The sequence below is a fragment of the Panthera tigris genome, chromosome B1, assembly GCF_018350195.1.
Source record: "Panthera tigris isolate Pti1 chromosome B1, P.tigris_Pti1_mat1.1, whole genome shotgun sequence".
NCBI lineage: Eukaryota > Metazoa > Chordata > Mammalia > Carnivora > Felidae > Panthera > Panthera tigris.
Genome location: NC_056663.1, coordinates 2,835,689 through 2,856,576, shown reverse-complemented (window position 1 = coordinate 2,856,576; position 20,888 = coordinate 2,835,689). Strand labels below are relative to the sequence as shown.

At 42.8% G+C, this 20,888-nt stretch overlaps 1 protein-coding gene across 1 annotated transcript in view; it reads left to right on the top strand.

Annotated features, from left to right (window-relative positions):
* The window catches only part of CSMD1 (CUB and Sushi multiple domains 1), a 669,247-nt gene extending 657,177 nt beyond the window's left edge, over nucleotides 1-12,070 (top strand). The window contains exons 63-65 of the mRNA XM_042982757.1: nucleotides 93-180; nucleotides 7,224-7,356; nucleotides 10,856-12,070. Of these exons, the coding sequence (XP_042838691.1) occupies nucleotides 93-180; nucleotides 7,224-7,356; nucleotides 10,856-11,015 (381 nt within the window). The 3' untranslated portion in view covers nucleotides 11,016-12,070. The remainder of the gene's footprint in view (nucleotides 1-92; nucleotides 181-7,223; nucleotides 7,357-10,855) is intronic.
* The last annotated feature ends 8,818 nt before the right edge of the window (nucleotides 12,071-20,888 follow it).

Below are 20,888 nucleotides of genomic sequence, written 5' to 3'. Positions count from 1 at the left end.
TATCTAGCTGTGAGAATACAGTTCTATTATGACAGAACAGAGTATTATTAATCCCCGCCATGCATTGTTTTTCTCTTCTTCATGCACATCAGGTGTCATCAGGACTTGAAAGGGGAGGATTTACTTTTCAAGGTGACATTCATGGAAAAGACTTCGGAAAATTCAAGCTGGAAAGGCAAGGTAAATGCTCGCATGTTATTTTTTTTTTTCAACGTTTTATTTATTTATTTATTTATTTTTTTGGGGACAGAGAGAGACAGAGCATGAACGGGGGAGGGGCAGAGAGAGAGGGAGACACAGAATCGGAAACAGGCTCCAGGCTCCGAGCCATCAGCCCAGAGCCTGACGCGGGGCTCGAACTCACGGACCGTGAGACCGTGACCTGGCTGAAGTCGGACACTTAACCGACTGCGCCACCCAGGCGCCCCTCGCATGTTATTTTTTTAAAGCACATGTCAACTTGGCCTTCACGTTATTGTGCTGAAAAGAAATGGAAAGGCCACGACCTTGGAGGAAACATAAACAAAATATCAGGAAAGACAACCGTGTTTTACAACAGAACGGAAAACAAGTGCTGGGCACAGCGGAACCGACAAATACAAAGCTGGAAGAATGCAGTATGTAGGCCAGATATGAAACTAGTATCCTTACTATATGAAGAGATACTAGAAACACGGAGACAGTGAAGCAAAGGTGAAGCTCAATTAAAGAACTAAGTAAACTACATAGCCCTAAGAAAATTAGAAGAGGGACTCGGAGTAACCAAGAAAGCACGAAAAAATCTTTTAACTTCTAAGAAACGTGTATTATGGCAACAAAGGTTTTCCATTTTTAATGATCAGAACATCAGATTTTTAAAGCAGTTATTCTGGGGAACAGTAGAAACAGACACCAGGGCCCTCCATTCGGGAGGTGTCCAGGTAGAGAAGGACAAGCTGACTCTGCCGAGAGACTCTGCCTTTAGAGATTTCAGCCAGTCAAGTGTGGAAAACTCTTCCTCGTGCACCTCACATGACTATCATAGTTGCTTAAATCAATAGTTTTATGCAATGTGTCACATTTAATAAGAAGGAGTCTATTTCAGTATATTTCACTAAAGAAGTGAGGACTGTACATTGACGGGGAGAGAGGCGCATGACTTCTACAGGAAGAAAAAGTTTACTGCACGTAGACAGATCCTCCTTCCCTGCTTCCGATCTTTCTCTGCTACTTGATTTCTACCTTAGTTATCAGAGAAAGAAAATATGTGAAAAAAATTTTCACTCGATTGGACTCTTCCCCCATCAATCAGCTAGTTTTGTAATCGAGGAGGAGTTAGAATCTTCTTGGGCCTGTCTTCATCTGACATCTCAGCGGGGAAGTCCCTTCTGGGTGGTCGGGAAGATTAAGAGACAGCGGAAAGCATTCGCTTTGTGCACGTAGAAGCTCTTTGCACACGAGAGTCGCTGCGGTTGTCCCTGCTGACGGGGATGAGAAAACACATGTTTGTAATGCGATTAGCATCCCATTTCTCCAGAACAACATAGACTACTTTATATCCTACTTGTAGAACACTATTAACATAATAATTTGGGGGGGAACATTCTATCCATATAGGCTTTGACCTCTGAGCTGCCTTTCAGAGGCACAGGGGTATAATATTTTGTGACGATTATCACTCACGGCTCAGTTCATAAGACTCTTACCAAGATACTGAGGGGTTCCAAAGGAAACACATACCGACCTGTGTATTATTATATTTAAAATAGAAACTCTACCAAAAAGAGTAATCAATCGTAAACTACTCTAATGCCACCATTCCAAATGCAGTAGCTCAAACTAGAAGAGCTTTAAATTACAATGTCAGCAGTGGTACTTTAAATTGGGCTATGTTATTTTGAGGTAATGACATAGAGTAAATGCATTGGACCAACGCTAATGATGAGTCAAGTTTGTTCTTGCTCTAAGCCAAAAACCCTAGAGTTACCTGCCCTCCCTTCTCCCCCGGCACATGCTCCAGTAATTCCGCCTAAGGACGCCCCGGGGAGCTGTGCGCCATCCCCCGTGGACTTCTGGGTTCACTCACCCGACAAACCCGGCCCGTACAATCACTGTGCTGTTGCCCCTTTCCTTGCAGGACACCATTTCTTCCTAATCCGACAAAATAGCAGCCTGCTTTAGCACGGAATCTTTATTCCCACGTGATGATGGGGTTATTGTCAGGAAAAATAGTTCGCCTCACTAGTTTGGCTAACCCCTATTTTCATGGATGAAAATAAACCACCTCTTAATCGTCTACAGTCAATAGATAAACGGGAAGACAGTGATCTTTAAATGGATACTAAACCAGCTTGGGTTGAAAGACCACCCTAATGCAGAAACTCCAGTAGGAACCCGAATGATAAATTGGCTTCCCCATTTAAACTGAATCACCCCACCCCCAACCTCACATACACATGCAAACAGTATGGAAGAAAACCAGTGTAAAACATGCATCTGTTAAGCGACTTGTATTCCAGAATACAGAAAGGGCTTTTGAGGTTCAAGAAAACAAAAGCAAATAACCTGACTGAAAAGTCGGCAAAGGATTTGAATAGACCTCTCTCCACGTAGGTACACGTGATCGATAAGCAACGAAAAGCTGCTCAACATCACTAGTCATTCAGGAAACATAAACCACAGTGAGACACCATCTCACAGCACTGGGATGGTGATGGTCATGTGGGTGAGAGGCGGCAAAATTGTGGACAGATTGGAGCTGTCCTACTTCACGGACGGGATGTAACCGTGGTGCAGGTGTTGTAGAAAACAGTCTGGCCGTTCATCAAGCAGTTACACAGAAAGTTACCAAAAGGTGCAGCCATTTCACTCCTGCAGGTATGGCCAGCAGAACACGTAAGAACATATGTTCACACAAAACTGTGTGCCCGATGCTTGTAGGAGCATTACTGCCAATAGCCCAGACGTGGAAGCCGCCGGATGTCTGTCAACTAATGAACAGACAAAACGTGCTATATCCATACAATGGAATGTTGTCTTGAAGACATTATACTTAGGAGGAGGAGCCATGCACACACACACAAAATACACATCATAGGATTACACCCAGGGACGCCTGGGTGGCTCAGTCGGTTGGGCGGCCAACGTCGGCTCAGGTCATGATCTCACAGCTCGTGAGTTGGAGCCCCGCGATGGGCTCTATGTTGGCAGCTCAGAGCCTGGAGCTTCTGACTCTGTGTCTCCCTCTCTCTCTGCCCCTGCCCAGCTCACACTCTGTCTCTGTCTCAAAGGTAAATAAACATTAAAAATTTTAAATAAATAAATAAACAAACAAACCATCCAGAATAGACATATTGAAGACAGACAGCAGATCAGTGGTCTCCTGGAGCTAGAGGTTGGAGGATGAGGATGCTGGGTTTCCTTTAGGGAAGACAGCAGCGTTCTTAAATCGTAACGATGATTATGACACCATGTGCACATACTAAAAGACTGTGAACTGTACCTTTGCTGTATTATTATTATTTTTTTGTTTTCATTACTTTTATTTATGTTTTATTTGTTATTGACATTGACATGCAACGTTATGTCAGTTTCAGGTGTACGACACAGTGTTTCCACAAGCCCATTCCATGCTCAGGGGTCACCACGATAAGTGCGACCACCATCTGCCAACCATACGACGTTATTTCATTATTGTTCATAGTATATCTTAAGCTGTACCTTTCATCTCTGTGACTTACTTGATAACTGGAAATTCGTGCCTCTTCATCCCCTTTATCTTCATTTCACCCACCCCCCTATCCACCCTCCTTCTGGCAACCATGAATTTGTTCTCAGTTCAAGGGTCTGTTTGTTTTTTGTTTATTTTTATAGTCCACATATGAGTGAAAGCTATGGTATTTGTCTTTCTCTGTCTGACTTATTTCACTCAGCATCATACTCTCCAGGTCCATCCACGTTGTCACAAATGACAAGACCTCATTCTTTTTTTAATTTTTTTTTATTTTTGACTGAGTAATATCCCATTGTGTGTGTGTGTGTACACACATATATATATATATATATATATATCAGGTACACACACGCACACACACACATACATATATATATACGATCTTTGTCTATCGATAGATTTAGATGTACTTTGGGTGGGTACTCTAGTGTATGAAGTTCTTTCAATAGTGATCTTTTAAAAAATTGAATGGCTAGCTTATTCCATGTAAAGAGACGCTTGCCCTCACTCTTAAGCAAAGATATGTGAATGAGGAACAAAGGACGCCCTGTGTTTGATTTGTCAGAGCAGCAATAGTAGAGATAGTATGAAGGAGGAGGGCCAATGGGAGGGGAGGGCAGGGGAGGGGAAGAGGCTAGCGGTTGGATACCACACAATTGCCCAAGTGTTTTGTAGCACTCCTCGTGAAATAATGGTTGAAATGAAATCAGAGCACCACTTTGGAGGACATTCTGGTAAGATTTAGCCACGCGAAAAGTTACAAATTCTGTTAGGCAATGATTCTGCTTCGTAGAATTTATCCTGTATGTTTAGACTCCTGCTGCTGGATAGCTACAGAAAAAAGATTTCATTGTGACATTAGAAAAATACTAGAAATGGCCTAAATGTCCTTCAAAGGTAGACTGGCTGAAAAATTTCTGGCATATCGAATTAATAGTATACTCTACACCTAAAAAAAAAATAAATCTAATTCATGTGTGCTGATGGCAAAATTTCAAAGATGGATGGTTAAGTTGAAAAAGCCAAACACAAAAAAAATGTATATCATATTCCCATGTTTTTAGAAAAGTATGAAAAGGGAAATAAACATATATATTAATAGTCCATTGCTGGAAGAACATTATATTATTTGTGTACCTTTTGTGCCATTTTAATGAATATCATGTGTGTGTATTACCCTTTAAATCTTTGAAACGAGAGTAAATACATGAAACTCGCCAGGAGCTCCTGAAGGCGTGATCATTGAGAAGCTCCCAAAGACCTTCTTTTATGTTACTCTGTGTTACGACGGGCGGTCTCTTGCGGCAGGTTGATTTTCCACAATTTTATTGGTGGGAAGTCCGATGCCTATTATGTTCAAACATAGACAGTCTTGTCTGTGGATAACAAAAAAGTAACTTCGGTTAATTTAAGCAGAACGCAAATTCATTAGAATGAGGCAAAGAGATTCACAGAACTACAGAAAGCTGGAGAATGAGGTGTGGTAACTTCATGGAAACTGATAGATGCTGACGTAACACATGGCAGCACCGTCTTTCACTTGACAGGCACGTATTGAGCCACTACTGTGTCCTCAGTTCTCTCGTAGGCACTGGGGGTTCAAGAGGAAGGCTAGCCGACGAGCTCCCTTGGCACAATGCAACTCCTGTCCTAGTACACACAGGTCCTGCTGGACTTGTGGCCGTGTGCCGTGTGCACTGTTGAGGCAGGGAGGTGTCCTGACCTTTCAGTGTCACCGCAAGTCTGTGGAGTGGGTGCCATCTGAGCGGGCTGCCTCGGCGCCCTGTACAGGACATTGTCACCCTGGGCGCTGGCTGTTACTGCCGCACCACTGCTGCTGGACCCACCACCGGGGACACTCAGCATTGTCCTCAAGGCTCCCCAGCCGCCACAGCCATGGGATGGCTTCCAAGCCACCTCGGTGCTGTGCGTCAGTCGCCCCGGTTCACTGCCCAGGGTGGGGGCATCCAATGGGGCGCGAGTTTAGAGAGAAGATGTATCTGGCATTTTCCCCTCGCGTGGGGGCTGTGGATGCCTCTGAAAGTGAAAAATTATCTGATTCATATGTGCTGATGAGGAAGGATCTCAAAGAAATATGGTCAAGTTACAAGAGCGAACATCAATTATAAAATATGTTCATGTTAGAACTTAGGACGGTAAGGAGTAGCGCAAGCCGGCATCTGTGGATGCGACGACAAGTCAAATTCTTGCCATGTTTTTGATGTGAAGAGAGGATTTTTTGTTTGAATAAGCTATTTAAATGTATTTGATTGTTTACTTACATTCATGGTTCGTGAAAGAAAATGAAACAAAACTTCTCTTGTATTTAACATTCTGTAAATTCTGGTACTACACTTCTAAAAGCAGGTCAACTTATTTTTCACAATTCTGCTATATCCAGATGACCCCAGTCGTAGTCCCTCACACACGGGCATTGAGTGAGCTCAAGCGATTAAGCCAAATACATTTCAAAATTTGTGTTATGGGTAAACAGTTTAGATCAAACTTTTTTTTTTATCGTATCTTTATTTTTGAGACAGAGAGAGACAGACCACGAACAGGGGAGGGTCAGAGAGAGAGGGAGACACAGAATCTGAAACAGGCTCCAGGCTCTGAGCTGTCAGCACAGAGCCTGACGCGGGGCTCGAACTCACGGACCGCGAGATCATGACCTGAGCCAAAGTCGGACGCTTAACTGACTGAGCCACCCAGGCACCCCTAGATCAAACTTTCTTATCTGGAAGGAATCGCTTGAGAAGTGTTTTCTAATTTGAGTTTTCATCGTTTGCATCTCTGTCTTGGCCGTGCATCTATTTGCCACTCTGTACCTGTGGATTATAAATTTATAGTTACGTCACCTTCATGACATTTGAGATGCTTACATCCGCCTTCCCTTCTGATGGACAGAGATCACGTTTTATCATCCTTCCGTGTCCTCATGGAAACTGGCATGATGACACTGAGCTATATCCTTTTGTTGAGCATTCTTAAACCCTAACGAATTCTGCAATGTACCTAAAATGAAAGAGGTTACACCAATATATTTGCATATGGAGAATGTAATGTCATTTATATAGACCCCTGGAATATTTAGGTAATTTCATCAGCTACTGTTTTGCTGGAGTCTGTGTCTTAGGACAGGATATAACAGCCAATGGTACCCATAGATACGTCCACATACATAGACAAAACCATATGGATGCTTTCAGTTTTAGTTTCAATGCAAATATATCTGACTGAAAGTCAAAGTCACAATGTATGGTGCCCCTTTCGCCTTTCTCACATTTGACACGTGAAATTTTTTTCATGGTATTCTTGAAGGTCATTAAGGAATAATTCATTTTTTGTAACTTGATCATTAACAGACGTTAAAATCTTTCTACAAGACTGTCCGTTTATCGATGGAATTCAACTCCTTGGAGGCTCGGGCCCCGTTCATAAAAGTTGCCAGAGGCTTATCTTCCAGTATGAATGCGGGGCCTGCAAACTAATTATTCGTTTTGTTCTCCAGATCCCTTAAACTCGGACCAAGACCCTTCAAATCATTACCACGGCACTAGCAGCGGCTCGGTCGCGGCTGCGATTCTCGTTCCGTTCTTTGCTCTGATTTTGTCCGGATTTGCGTTTTACCTCTACAAACACAGGTACCGTAAAACGCCAGTGTGCTTGCAAGGCCCTGGTCTGGGGAATGCACACTGCCCCCGGTCACACGTTCCCCACGGCTCGACGGTTTTCTCTCTGACGTTAACGATGCCCACATGGCAAGGCTTTGCTTTGCGTTGTCCGCCGTACTTTTTCAGCAGGGCGACTTCGAGTAATGAACTTTAGGAGAATAAATAGATGGATTAAGAAATAACATGCTGTGTTTCGTAGTCCACGCAAAGACACAATAAAGGATTACATTTCTACTTTTAAGATCGGTGGCCGGTTGTTGGGAACACTGAGACAGCATTTCCACCCTCCAGAAGAAGATTGAACAGAATGGTCTCTGAGTTCTTTCAGCTCCATGAATCTGTGATCTAGAAATTGTGGGTTTATTCCTTTCTTTGAGCTCTCACTATGTAGTAGGAGATATCACATGTTCCATCGCTTGAAAAAGTGTTCTGAATATCTATTAATTTGCATATCCCTGCTAACTGAAACATGTCAAAATTGCAGAAAAACAACTTTAGTGAAGTAGATCCTTTCCTTGGAGTTAATGTGGATCCCTGCCCCCCGCCCCCTACAAAAAAAAAAGCTGTGGAGGAATTATAAGTCCTTATACATGTTGTCTTTCTCTGGATAATATATTACCTGGAAGAACATGGCATATGCCAAACTGTTCTAAAATACTACTTAGAATAGTGGTATTCCCTACATATAATAACAAGAAACTAAGAAAACAAAAGAAAAATAGAAAAAAACCCCATGATTCTCTAAGATATTAAGTATGTTAAATGTGGTCTGTGTTCATTTATGTGATACAGATATTTCTGTTTAATCCTGGTTTAAAAAAAAGGAAAATGTGGTGTAGGATTTTTTTTAATGTCTCACAGCATAGCTTCAAATATGTGCTTTCTTATGCTTTGCAAAAATACAAAAAAAAGTAGGAATGTCACTTCAAAATTATATTGCTATGTGATCACGTACATGTGTACACTTTTCCTCTAGTTGGAAAGTACTTATTTTAAAAATATAATTCAGTAAAAGGAATCTCAGAAGGTACTTACAAAAGTAAAGATTGACACATCTGTATTAATAATTACTATTATTATATTAGTAAGTATTAATATATATTGACATATAATTATATAATTAAATAACTAATGTTATTATATAATTATTAATAATTGTTATTATTATTATGGAGAAAACAGTATTCTCTGCATATAAGTCTCGTGAGCCTTATCTTCAAATTTCTCCTTGGGGCTAGTTGAAAATGTAGTAAATGTAAGAAAAGATATCCCGCCACTTTAGCCAATAAAACACCATCCTGAGAAGTGCTTCTATTCTTAAATTAAATTAATTCTGTAAATTAAAAGTACATCTTCTTTCGCAAGGTTCTCTAGGAAACATAATACCCTTATAGATACCCATACAGTAGGAATTTGTAATTCCTACAAATTCATTTTTGTTTTTTGTTTTTTTTAAATCTTTTTGGCATTCATGTTAACCCCAAGGTTAACATGCAGTTCATTAAAGTTCTTTTACCCCACCTATTGACATTTCCCTGTCTGTAGGGGGGTCTCTGGAAGCCCCCCCTACAGGGGGACCCATGTGCAGGAGTCAGATGGCATCCCCACCTGCCAGTGAGCGTCTCATTGACGCACCTCCCAGCGAGGCCGACCTTTGTATGTCTCAGAGACAGCTCCCTCCGGCACGTCTCTGATCCTTTCAAAAGACAGCCCTACACAATTCAGCACTTCTGGTTATATCTTAATTTTAAGATGACATAACATTGGGGGGAATATTCAGTATATATCACAGCTGTAGTCTTTCAACCCTAGAAGCTTCCCTACCACAACGTTCTGTATTTCAGTATTTGGTGCGTCAGCACAGGAAATGCGTGAGGGTAGATCACAGACCACAAAAGCAGTGGGGAGGGGACACCATTTGGTCCTTTTGTGAATTTGACCCCTTCCTTCATTTCCACGCTTGTAGGCTGGTGGGATTTAATCTCAGTGTGGCTCTCGCACAATGTCGCCCATCATGCTTGTCATCCGAGAGGCCGCGCTGTGTCTAGAACGTGACAGAAGGGTGTCTAATCTCATGGCTCTCATGAGCCATTAAGCCAGTGTGACTTCTTATAGTTCTCAGAATTGGGGGGTTTCTGCAGGAGCAACCAAGCCACGCCCGATCACCCAGGCACGTCGTAAGTTCATTTTCCTTTGAGTTATTGCCATGTACCCAGGGAATGCACCAAGATATGCGTTTTCTCTCCACTGGCTTCTTACCCTCTACAGATGTAAAAGTTCCTTAAGCAGTTGGCTCCACGTTTCTCAAGTTAAAACCTTATTCCTGCTCATTTCTGACTTGCTCTCATTACACTTGGAAGTGTTTCCTCCGTCAGAGCCAGGGCTCCTGACACAGGACTCCCACATGCTTCGTTCTCTGCAGTCCTCGGGTCCCATCCAACTCTGTGGGGTTTCCCTGGCAATTTGGGAATGGTGGTGACCCCTGACCGGGGAGACTACACAGGGGATTTAGCCAGCTTTTAACTTCATTAACGTTTGGCCGCATTAGTTTATTCCATTTTGCTACTGGAGCGTTTTCAAGTTCAATGTCAAAGACCTCTCCAACTCCTGGGGCAGTTGACAGGAACCTCATTCTGTGAAACGTACACGCTCAGAATTCTCTTTTTTCTCAATGAACGTAACGTAAGTTAAGAAAATTTACTAGCTAAGTCACTAAAACAGAAGCATCAATAATGTTTTTGCTAGTGTGGTTGTTGGCATTAAAGTTCCGTTTTTACCACGTGATGTATTTGCCTTATGTAATTTCTCTGGAAAAAAAAACATGGGGGAACAGACTAGACAGCTTTAAGTCTTTTACATCTAAAATTACTTTAATTCTCTAAAGTTAGATCATACACAGGGGGTTTCTTTAATTAGAACCTGTAACCAGTAGTTTGACAAACAGTTGAATGTCTTTTCCATAACTTAGTCACTGGTTATATTATATTACAAGAATAGCTAGTATTTGGTGAACATTATAATAGCAGTGAACTGAAGTTTATGTTCCTATTTTCGTTTGATCTGAACAGTCCTAAAGGGTTGACATCTTGATTCAGCATCTTACGTTTTAGAGAGTGACTGAACAGTGACTTCCTCAGGGTCATAACAACTTACAAATGACAAATGCCTAAACCAAACTCAGACCCCGGCATTGATGAGTTTCCCATGTTGCAAAGAATATTTGTAAACGGCAGCTAACTCTTTGATTTTAGAAACAGCTTCCATTTTTTTTAACCGTCTTTGTAATCCCAACGACCAAGTCTAAAAAAGAGAAAGGTCTACAAGCGTGGTGACGCGCACCCTTCCCCACAACCGTGTGTGTGTGTTTCCCTGCTGAGTCGGGTGTGACGTCTTGTACTCAGGCCCCAGCTGCTGTGCCTCTTTTCTTGAAATCTGGGCATTAACGGTCTGTTCCTTCTTTCCCCTCTAGAACGAGACCAAAAGTTCAATACAATGGCTATGCCGGACACGAAAACAGCAATGGACAAGCTTCATTTGAAAACCCTATGTATGATACAAACTTAAAACCCACAGAGGCAAAGGCTGTGCGGTTTGACACAACTCTGAACACAGTGTGCACAGTGGTATAGCCCTCAGTGCCCCATTAGGACTGATTCATAGCCATACCTCTGTTGGACAAGCAGTAACTCCTTTGGTGCCATATACCACTCTCCCTTCTAGTCTTGGCTTTGCTGCGGTGATCTTTCACATCTTCTGCTGGCGTCCGTGCGGCGGGAATCTCCAGTCACGTGCGCCAGAGTCTCCTGAGGATCGGGTGACACAGAGACCTGCATTCTGAACGTGGATTCTCCATGCCTGGCTTCATCTGCTCGGGATCAAGGCACACTCAAGGAAGACTGCCGAGTCACGCCAATACTTTGTACTTAATGCCTCAGACTTTCGTATTTCTGTGTGGCTGGGATGCCTTTCAATGCAATCTTCTGGGCACGTGGATACATCCCCTGGGTGCGGTGATAAAATGATAGCACCACAATATGTTGTTTTGTTTTTTTAACCCCCATAAATATGAATACTCTGAAAAACAACAACAACAACAACAACAACAACAACAACAACAGAGCTCTCTTGAAGAAATCTTTCTGGTAGAGATGCACACACCTACAAACGCTTCACTCTGTCCTTCCTGAGACCTGACAAGCTTTGAGGACTCACGGCTCCCCTCGGTGTCCATTCCTAGGGCCATTTGCAAATTTCCCAGTCAGCCGTTCTATTGCAGAATTTTTGATGCACAATTTTTTGCACTAGTGTGTTATGAATGACTGAGTAAGATTCTGATAAAAAAATAAACTATTTACACAGGGTTTATACACACTATCCATTGTATATAAGCATCTTCTCATGCTGTCCAGCGAAACATCCACCATCCATCCGTTCAGTTGGCATCTTAGCGAAAGAAAACATCCCCAGATATGGCACAGGTTTTGAAGGGAAACATGGTGTTGAAGAGATTTATTTTATCATTGCTTCTTTTAGCTGCGTATGTGTGTTGAAGTCATTGATGATGTCGAAAGAGGGGGGAAACACCAGAGGGCTTTGCAGTTGCCGCACACTCTGTTCCCTTTAGCAGCACCCGTGACCGCCAGCACTGCTGTATTGCGTGGCCAGGGGGCTGCTGAGCTTCTGTTTGCCATGGAGAATGTCAGTAGTAATTTATTTTAGATAGCTCATGAGCTTGTGAGGCTTGGCTGACATCACAGTTTGTTCTTCCAGAGCACCGCCACTCTCCGCTATGGCATTGAAGGACGGTGCTGTGCAGTCGCCCCTTGAACTCAGTGGGAACTGTCCGGGAGCAGAGCATCAGATGTCCCTCCGGAGGCCAGGAAACATTACACACACTCCTCTTTCCCGGTGACACATTTTACATATCACTGTGTCCTTCGTTTCGTGCTAGTTCCAGATGCAGAGACAACTGGATTTTTCACGTTTAAAATTTCTCATACATTAAATTCTGAATGATGGTAGGAAGGAAATGGGCATGGTCCCCAGTGCGGATAAAAACATCAAAGGATGAAATAGAAGACATGGCAATGAGATGGTGATGTCACAAAACCACAGTGAAGACCGAGTTTATTTTTATTTATAACTGTGGGCTTGGCTAAAAGCGTCTTGAAAAGGCAGTGCTTATTTTGTTATTTGCGTTTTAAGTACGTACCCCCCATATGGAAAACATCTCCCTTCTTACATTCCAGAGCAGCGTCTGTAGAGCGTTTCATTCCTGTTGTTGTGGGCGTATTCACACCTAGCTTTAAGGCCGATATAGTGGTGTCTCTGTTGCATGTTTAAGTACAGGGCTTCAAAAGTGAAAAAAAAAAAAAAAAAGGAAAAAAAAAAGACACAAAAACGTGTCAGGATAATAGTTCCTTCTTTCATGTCATGTGTTTTGATTTGAACGCTTTAGCGGATATTTGATCCTTGGTGCCCACTGTCGCGTTGCTCGTTTGAAGGGTCCTATGCTGTTAGGAGGACATAACTGACCTCTTCTAGTTGCTTCTTTGCCTTTTGAACTCCAAATGACAAATTCCTTAGTATCATGCTGAATTCCCAGCACCTTTTCCTCTGGCCAACCTGATAACGTGACTGGAGATTTGCTTTGCAGCCTGGGGCCCTTATGCGGATTTTTCTCCTTAGACTAGACAAGGTCAGCCAGAGCCAGGCTCCTAACACGCACACTGACCGGGCACGGAAAGGGAGCGTGAGGAAGTTCCAGGATCGCTGTGTGCAGGGGAGAACAGGGTTACTATATATATTAGGTGTATATATATACATACATATATACATATAAATATATTGTACATATATCTAAGTTTGAGTCATTCAAACTAGGTGCAAAATGCTGACTTCAGAGTCTGAATCAATGTCTCTCTCCCCCCATCCCTGACCTGCTTGCCGGTCAACGACGTTACAAATTCCTGAAACGACAGGACATACATACACGCGGCAACCACATATCAGATATTAGATATCATTTTCCTTTGTGTGCACAGTAAACCCGACCTTTGGTTGCCACTTTGGAGCATGTTATTAAACCCCAAATACAACATGCGATGGTCCTGCGAGAAGTCCGCCGAGTTTCTTCCTAGGGTGTGTGCGCGGTATTGAACCAGATCCCCTGCGAGGTGTGGAGGTGCGCGTGCAGGTGGTCCACACACGCGCCTTCCGCCGTGGGGCTGCAAGACTCCTTCTGGAAGCGCCCAGAACCGTGTGCGGGAAGGACCCCATGCTAACACAGGTTATGTGCTTCAGAGCTGTTTAAAACTGCTGCTCGTATCACACATCTTGCCTTTCTTCAGGCTAGCTGCAATAATTTTTTTCTTCTGTAAGATATTTTGTAAACAACAACAACAAAAAGCTATTATAAAAAAAGGGGGACAGAACGCTGGTATCACGATCAGGAAACCCATCGCACCTCTGCCCGCCCCGTGTTACCATCTCGCCACATGCTGCTGACATGAAGTAGGTGCAAACGACCTTTTTGTACAGAGATATATTTTTTATGAAGAATTTGTAAAATTATTAAATATGCTGTAATTTTTTGATTAATGTAGGTAAATTGTTAAAAAAATAAATGTTTTTACAAATACAGAACTGTAATTTTCCCAATAATGTACAATGTACCACCCCTAGCTGATTTTCAGTTCCGACCCTATTACACATGTATTAATATTAAAGTGGCCTGTTAAAATGAACAGTATCTTTCTTTTTTGTCAAAAACATTATAAAGAGAGTGTAATATAGCCTGTGCAATGCCACCTACCTTTAAAGCAAATCAGAGTTCTAATTAAATATTTAATTTTAGATTTCTAGTTTTTGGTGTGACTTTATTTTAGCCTCATATGTGCATGAATTTATTTCACCATAACAGGTGCGTGGAGTCTGTGTCAGGGGAGGAAAAGAGTGCAAGCATTGGTAAGGGGCTCTCATTGCACTTAGAACCAGGCTCAGTGTTTCCCCCCAGACGTCGGCATCGTGGGCGTGATGAATAAACAGCACACTTGTGAGTGAGCATGATTCGGAGGGTGGCAGGGGGAAGCTGATGTATTTCTCCCTGGTCTACCTAAACCCCATGAGAGGAGTTCTTTCTGTAGAGGTCTATGGTATGGGAACACGACACGTAAGGACTTGATGGACTCATTTAACAAAGCATTTCAAATATCACACTTGAAGAAGGCTCAAAAATTTCCCTCCCTCAGCCTTTAAAATTCAAGGCCAGCTGCGGTCCACTCATTTTGGAGCTGAGAGAAAACACAACACTTTACAACTCCTCGGTGGCCCATCAAGCTGAACGTCCTGCAGTTAAACAGAATGATATACTAATTTTCCTGGGAGTCAAGTTATTACAAAATGAAAAACGACCAATAATAAAAAAAAAAAAATAGCCCCACCGTGACTTCCAAGAAACGAGAGTTTTGATATCTCACTTAGACTCTGGATCTCTTTGGGTCCATGGATGTTTTTAGGGCCTATTATGCACCGGACTTTTTTCCTTCCACACGACCTGCCTAACTTCAGATAGTCCTCTGAATACAGCAAAGTTGGTGTAAATTTTCATGTTATAGATGACAACACAGAAGTTCCAAGAGGCTGGTTAATTTGCCCAAGGATGCACAGCTAGACAGGGTGACAGTAGAGATCAGTTTTCTCCTCACCTTCTTGTTTTCACTAAAACTACCACATTATTAAATTCATCAGGATTTTCTTTTTCTGCAATGAAAAAAAAAGTTCTCATTTTCATTGTAAATGATTGGTTCTCACTGTGTTAAAAATTACCCCAAGTTAAAAATTCCGAGAGGTATAACTACTCCACAATATGAGTGTTACTATCTCCCACAATTGCTCGCATATAATCTGCCCTCAAGAAGTTTTTAAGAAAGTAAACTGGAATTCAAGAGCCCTGAAGTCATCCTGTGGTTGTAACACACTGTCTAACACGCTGAAATCAAACAAGAACTTTGTTTTTTTGTAATTTTTTTTAAAGTTTATTTATTTATTTTGAGAGAGAGAGAGAGGCAGAGAGAGAATCCCAAGCAGGCTCGCCATAGTCAGTGCTGAGCCCGATGTGGGGCTCAAATTCACAGAACCATAAGATTGTGATCTGAGCTGATATCAAGAGTTTGTTGCTTAACTGAGGCACCCAGTCGCCCCCATGTGAGAACTTAATCTGAGCTGACTTTTCTACCTGTGCATCTTGAAAACTGACTAGGAGGGGCGCCTGGGTGGCTCAGTTGAACGGCTGACTTCGGCTCAGGTCATGATCTCTCGAGGTTGACGAGTTCAAGCCCTGCGTCGGGCTCTGTGCTGACAGCTTAGCAGAGCCTGGATCCTGCTTCAGATTCTGTGTCTCCCTCTCTCTCTGTCTCTCCTCTGCTTGTACTGTCTCTCACTGTCTCTCTCAAAAATAAATAAAACATTAAAAAAATTAAGAAAAAAGAAAACTGACTAGGAATTACTACGTCGTCTCCAAAATCTGTCTCCAGCGTCTGGCGTACTTAGCATGTAGCAAGCGTTCTCCATGGAGTAGGTCCTCAGGTAGCTACAGAACCTGAGCCAAGTACACCTCAGCTCTCATGCTCACTGCTGGGGACTTTTTCTGGAAGGGCTGTGAGTTTTACACATTCTCAGCATGACCTGGGATGCCCACAACATAGGGATACGCAGTCCATTCTAAGCGACGGCTCTTTGCAATAATCAGGAAGCTCTGACTTTGTCACTGTGGTGGAGGTGCTTCCTTCCAGAGGACGACAGGGTCATCCCACTGACTAACGGCACCAGGACAGCCACACACAGCACTGTCTCCTTCTCTGGACGCCGTTGCCTCTGAAGTCTGGCGGGTCTTCCCTTTTGGTGGCGGCAGCAAGTGGCTATCCTTTGGGAACCTGTGCCCTCGTGACAATCTGTTTCGGTAGCATGCCTGCCATAGCCCTCCATCCATCCGCGAGCCAGAACCACTCTCCTCCTGGAGACACAGACATGAGATGCGTGTGGCAGGATGAACACTGACTGCCCAGGAGCTGAGCCCATCCTTCCCCACAGCTGCGTCCAGGCTGTTCTCCTGAATCAGCTACCTCCCACCTTTTGATCTTTTCTTCTTCAATCTTCCAGACCTGGTACCTCTACTTGCGTTTAGGGGACCCATCAGTGTAATTGCACTTAACAGATAGAGACAGCATGTCCATGATGTGCCCTGACACAGCCTCTCAGGGGCCCAGCGCCCCCCTGCCCCCGGCTGCTCCCCCCACATCCAGCCCCTGCAACCAGGACCCACCACCCCTGAGCCCTGGTGTCCCTGAACATACGCAACAGTGAAGGACTGGAGGTAAAGCACCTCACAGAACTACTCAGAAGCCGGGACACTTTCCACGAGCTTCCTTGGCTGGATTCCATGCAAGTCTCGTCAGGTGAATTAATACGCTCATGTGCATAAACGCAACCAGAGAGGGGACCAGCAGCTTTGGGCAGTGCTCAGGGATGACAAGACATTGTCTCGAACGCTTACGTTAAGAGATGTTAGGGGCTGAAAGGGTAGCTCTGCAATACTGCTTAGAAGATGTCTTTTGGTTTATCTCATTTCGTCACGTTATCCTCTTGTGGCTATTAAAGCAGCTTTTAATTTGTCCCAAAGTTTCTTTTAGGGAAGGTGCTGGTGCCATTGTTTCAGGCCCCTGGTACTGCTTCATCCACGGGGTTATGTGTAAAGGAAGTGCTTAATGGGGGAGAGCGAAGAGAGAAATCACTCCAAAAGTATTAAGATACATTGCTTTCTTCTCTGTGCACTAGAAGGGCATCTCACAGCCTGGGGACCTGGGCCAGGCCCAGCACACCTGTCTGTACCAGACACTTGCCACGTGGGTGTGCCCTATGAGTCTTTACGTGGTCACTGACCTGACACTACTCAGCATTTAGTTGCAGCCCATCTTCCTGTCCTTACACACCTAGGGTGGTAAGTTGAATGCTTTCGGTGCAGTAACAGGCATCCAGTCCTCTCGGGAGGCACAAGCCCATACGTGTACACCTGGGACCAGGGGCTCCTGTCTCAAGAACATACCTTTGATTTAAAGAAAAACGCCTGGGTGGATCAGTTGGTTAAGCTTCTGACTCGGTCTCAGCTCAGGTCTTGGTCTCAGAGTTGTGAGTTCAAGCTCCATGTTGGGCTCCACACTGGGCCTGAAACCTACTTAAGAAAAAAAATTAAATAAAAATAATGAAAGAAAGAAATAAGAAAGAAAAAGAAAGGAAGGAAGGAAGGAAGGAAGGAAAAGGAAATAAAGAAAAGAAAGAAAGAAAGAAAGAAAGAAAGAAAGAAAGAAAGAAAAGAAAGAAAGAAAAGAAAGAAAGAAAGAAAGAAAAGAGAAAGGAAGGAAGGAAGGAAAGAAGAAAACAAGAAAGAGAAGAAAGAGGAAGGAAGGAAGAAGGAATGAAAGAAAGAAAAAGAAAGAAAGAAGGAAAGGAAGGAAGGAAAGAAAGAAAGAGAAGAGAAGAGAAAGAAAGAAGGAAGGAAAGAAGAAAGAAAGAAAGAAAGAAAAGAAAAGAAGAAGAAATAAAGAAAGTAAAAGAAAGAAAAGAGAGAAAGGAAGGAAGGAAGGAAGGAAAGAAGAAAACAAGAAAGAGAAGAAAGAGGAAGGAAGGAAGAAGGGATGAAAGAAAGAAAAAGAAAGAAAGAAGGAAAGGAAGGAAGGAAAGAAAGAAAGATAAGAGAAGAGAAAGAAAGAAGGAAGGAAAGAAGAAAGAAAGAAAGAAAGAAAAAGGAAAGAAGGAAGGAAGAAGGAAAGGAAGGAAGGAAGAAGGAAAGAAAGAAAGAGAAGGAAAGGAAGAGGAAAGAAAGGAAAGAAAGAAAGAAAGGAAGGAAGAAAGAAAGAAAGAAAGAAAGAAAAGAAAGAAAGAAAGAAAAGAAAAGAAAAGAAAAGAAAAGAAAGAAAGAAAGAAAGAAAAGAGAAAGGAAGGAAGGAAGGAAAGAAGAAAACAAGAAAGAGAAGAAAGAGGAAGGAAGGAAGAAGGAATGAAAGAAAGAAAAAGAAAGAAAGAAGGAAAGGAAGGAAGGAAAGAAAGAAAGAGAAGAGAAGAGAAAGAAAGAAGGAAGGAAAGAAGAAAGAAAGAAAGAAAGAAAGAAAAAGGAAAGAAGGAAGGAAGAAGGAAATAAAGAGAAGGAAAGGAAGAGGAAAGAAAGGAAAGAAAGAAAGGAAGAAAGAAAGAAAGAAAGAAGGAAAGGAAGAAAGGATGGAAGGAAGGAAGGAAGAAAGAAAGAAAGAAAACCTCCAAAAGAAATGAACACTATAACCCCATTTACCAAAATGATTAAAAACCATGCAAATTAATATTCTATGTTGTAAGTGGATATATGTGTGTGTATATATATATATGTATATATATGTATATATGTGTATATGTATGTATACACATATGTATATATGTGTATATATATGTACATATATATTGATGTTGTTAGAAATGCTTGGAATGGATTAATGTCCTGTTCAGATTAATGATCCTTCTAGGGAGGGAACAGAGGAATGGAATTGAGGGGATACATGGAGTTGCCTGCAGTGGAAATTTGGGCAAGGTATTTACCAGTGTCATCGAAAGTGGATATAAAAATAATATCTACCTTATGGGGCTGTAAAGAAAGGAAAATGTGAAAGTAGATTTAAGATGCATAAAATATAGCCTACTATAGGGACCCCTGGGTGGCTCAGTTAGCATCTGCCTTTAGCTCAGGTCATGATCTCATGGATTGTGAGTTCGAGCCCCACATCGGGCTCCATGCTGACAGCTCAGAGCCTGGAGCCTGCTTGGGATTCTGTGTCTCCCTCTCTCTGCCCCTTCCCCACTCAAGCTCTGTATCTCTCTCTCTCTTAAAAATAAAATAAACATTAATTTTTTTTAAATGGCCTAGTACACAGTAGTACCTATTTATTATCTATATAATCTATTGCCTATCTTGCTATCAATCACCCATCAATCCATTAATCATCTATCATTTATCTCTCACTGTACAATTAATCTTTTTATTTTTTTAAAAATCTGAAACAAATAGAAAAAATGTTAACTTTGACGAAGTTGTGCAAGTATGTCCACATTACTTTTATCATACTTTATGCCTTAACTGGTGGTTGACAGTCTTCCCCTCGAAACGTTAAAATAATGGACATGGCAGTTAGGCTGGCGGAGGCATGAGCCCTTGCCCGCCTCCTCCTATCTCTGAGACGCTGGATGATTTCGTAACTTCTCCTTCTGGCCAATTTCCCAAACTCTTTCCTACATTGGGAACACCAGTATCGCTTTGTTTGAAAAGCCCGTGCCCTTTTATAAATAAAGACAGGCTGTGGATGGTTGGTGAAGCCATTGGAAACACCCATATTTTAGAGTCACTTGAAGGCAAAGTTAGTGGGGGAGCTGTTTGTGCTCTATTTTGTTATATGCTTGGTGAATGATTTTAATGCGATATTTTATATCGATGTAAGTAATTTTATGTTATAGTCAATCTTCCTGGGTTTTTTTGTTTGTTTGGTTGGTTGGTTTGGTTTGGGGTTTTTTTGGTGGTAAGACACTGACCATGAGACCCACCCTCTTAGCAAACTTTTAAGTGCACGACACATGTGACTACAGGTGCTGGGCTATACGCGGGCTCTATGATAGGGTCGTCCCGAAACGACAGACAGGTCTATAAACACTAGCACTAGAATGTGTTCTTCAGAATCTGGGTGACTGACTGATGGGGCCGTGTCTTTCTTTCTTGTGCCCCAGATAAATATCACATTTAATCAAACATTTTGATAAGCAACACACAGTTCAGGGACATGATTACATTTTTATGGATTTAGTACAAATGGCGATTTACGATCTGACAGACAACCTGGAAAGCTCGCATCACCCGGGGCACTGGCAGCCTGCTCCTCACCTGACTTGGCCTCCAGCTGTCGGATCCTTTACCGCCCGAGGGCTCGGGCTCTGGGACACCAGGCGTGGCCTCTGTCCTCCCTGTCCTTCCCACTGGTACCATCGAGGCCAGGGTGGGACCCCTCGTCTCCTGCTGGAACACAGCCAGTCTCCGAGCTTACGGAAAAGACAAAGGCCCTTTCCTGGATCCGGATCCCGGGTCACAGAGAGCTCTGGAAGGACAGACGGGGGATCTCGCAGGCATTGCCTAACGCTGTTTTTCTAAGACTGCACAGAGCCGGGGGGTTTTAAAACATGCCAAGCAGAGGAAAAATTAAAGTATCGAGTTTGTCCTCCTTCTCAACTGGTTGATGAAAACAGATTTTGGAAATAGAACGTATTGGAGAAGACGTAGATGGCGAACAGCTACGCTCACACCTCGCTGGTGGGAACTGACGCCTTACCGACATCAACCGGGGAAGGGGGAGATCTGAAGGGTTCTCAGCACAGGTGAAAAAGGGTCGTCACGGCTGTCAGCTGTGCTACCTTGCTGACGACCTTGCCACAAACAG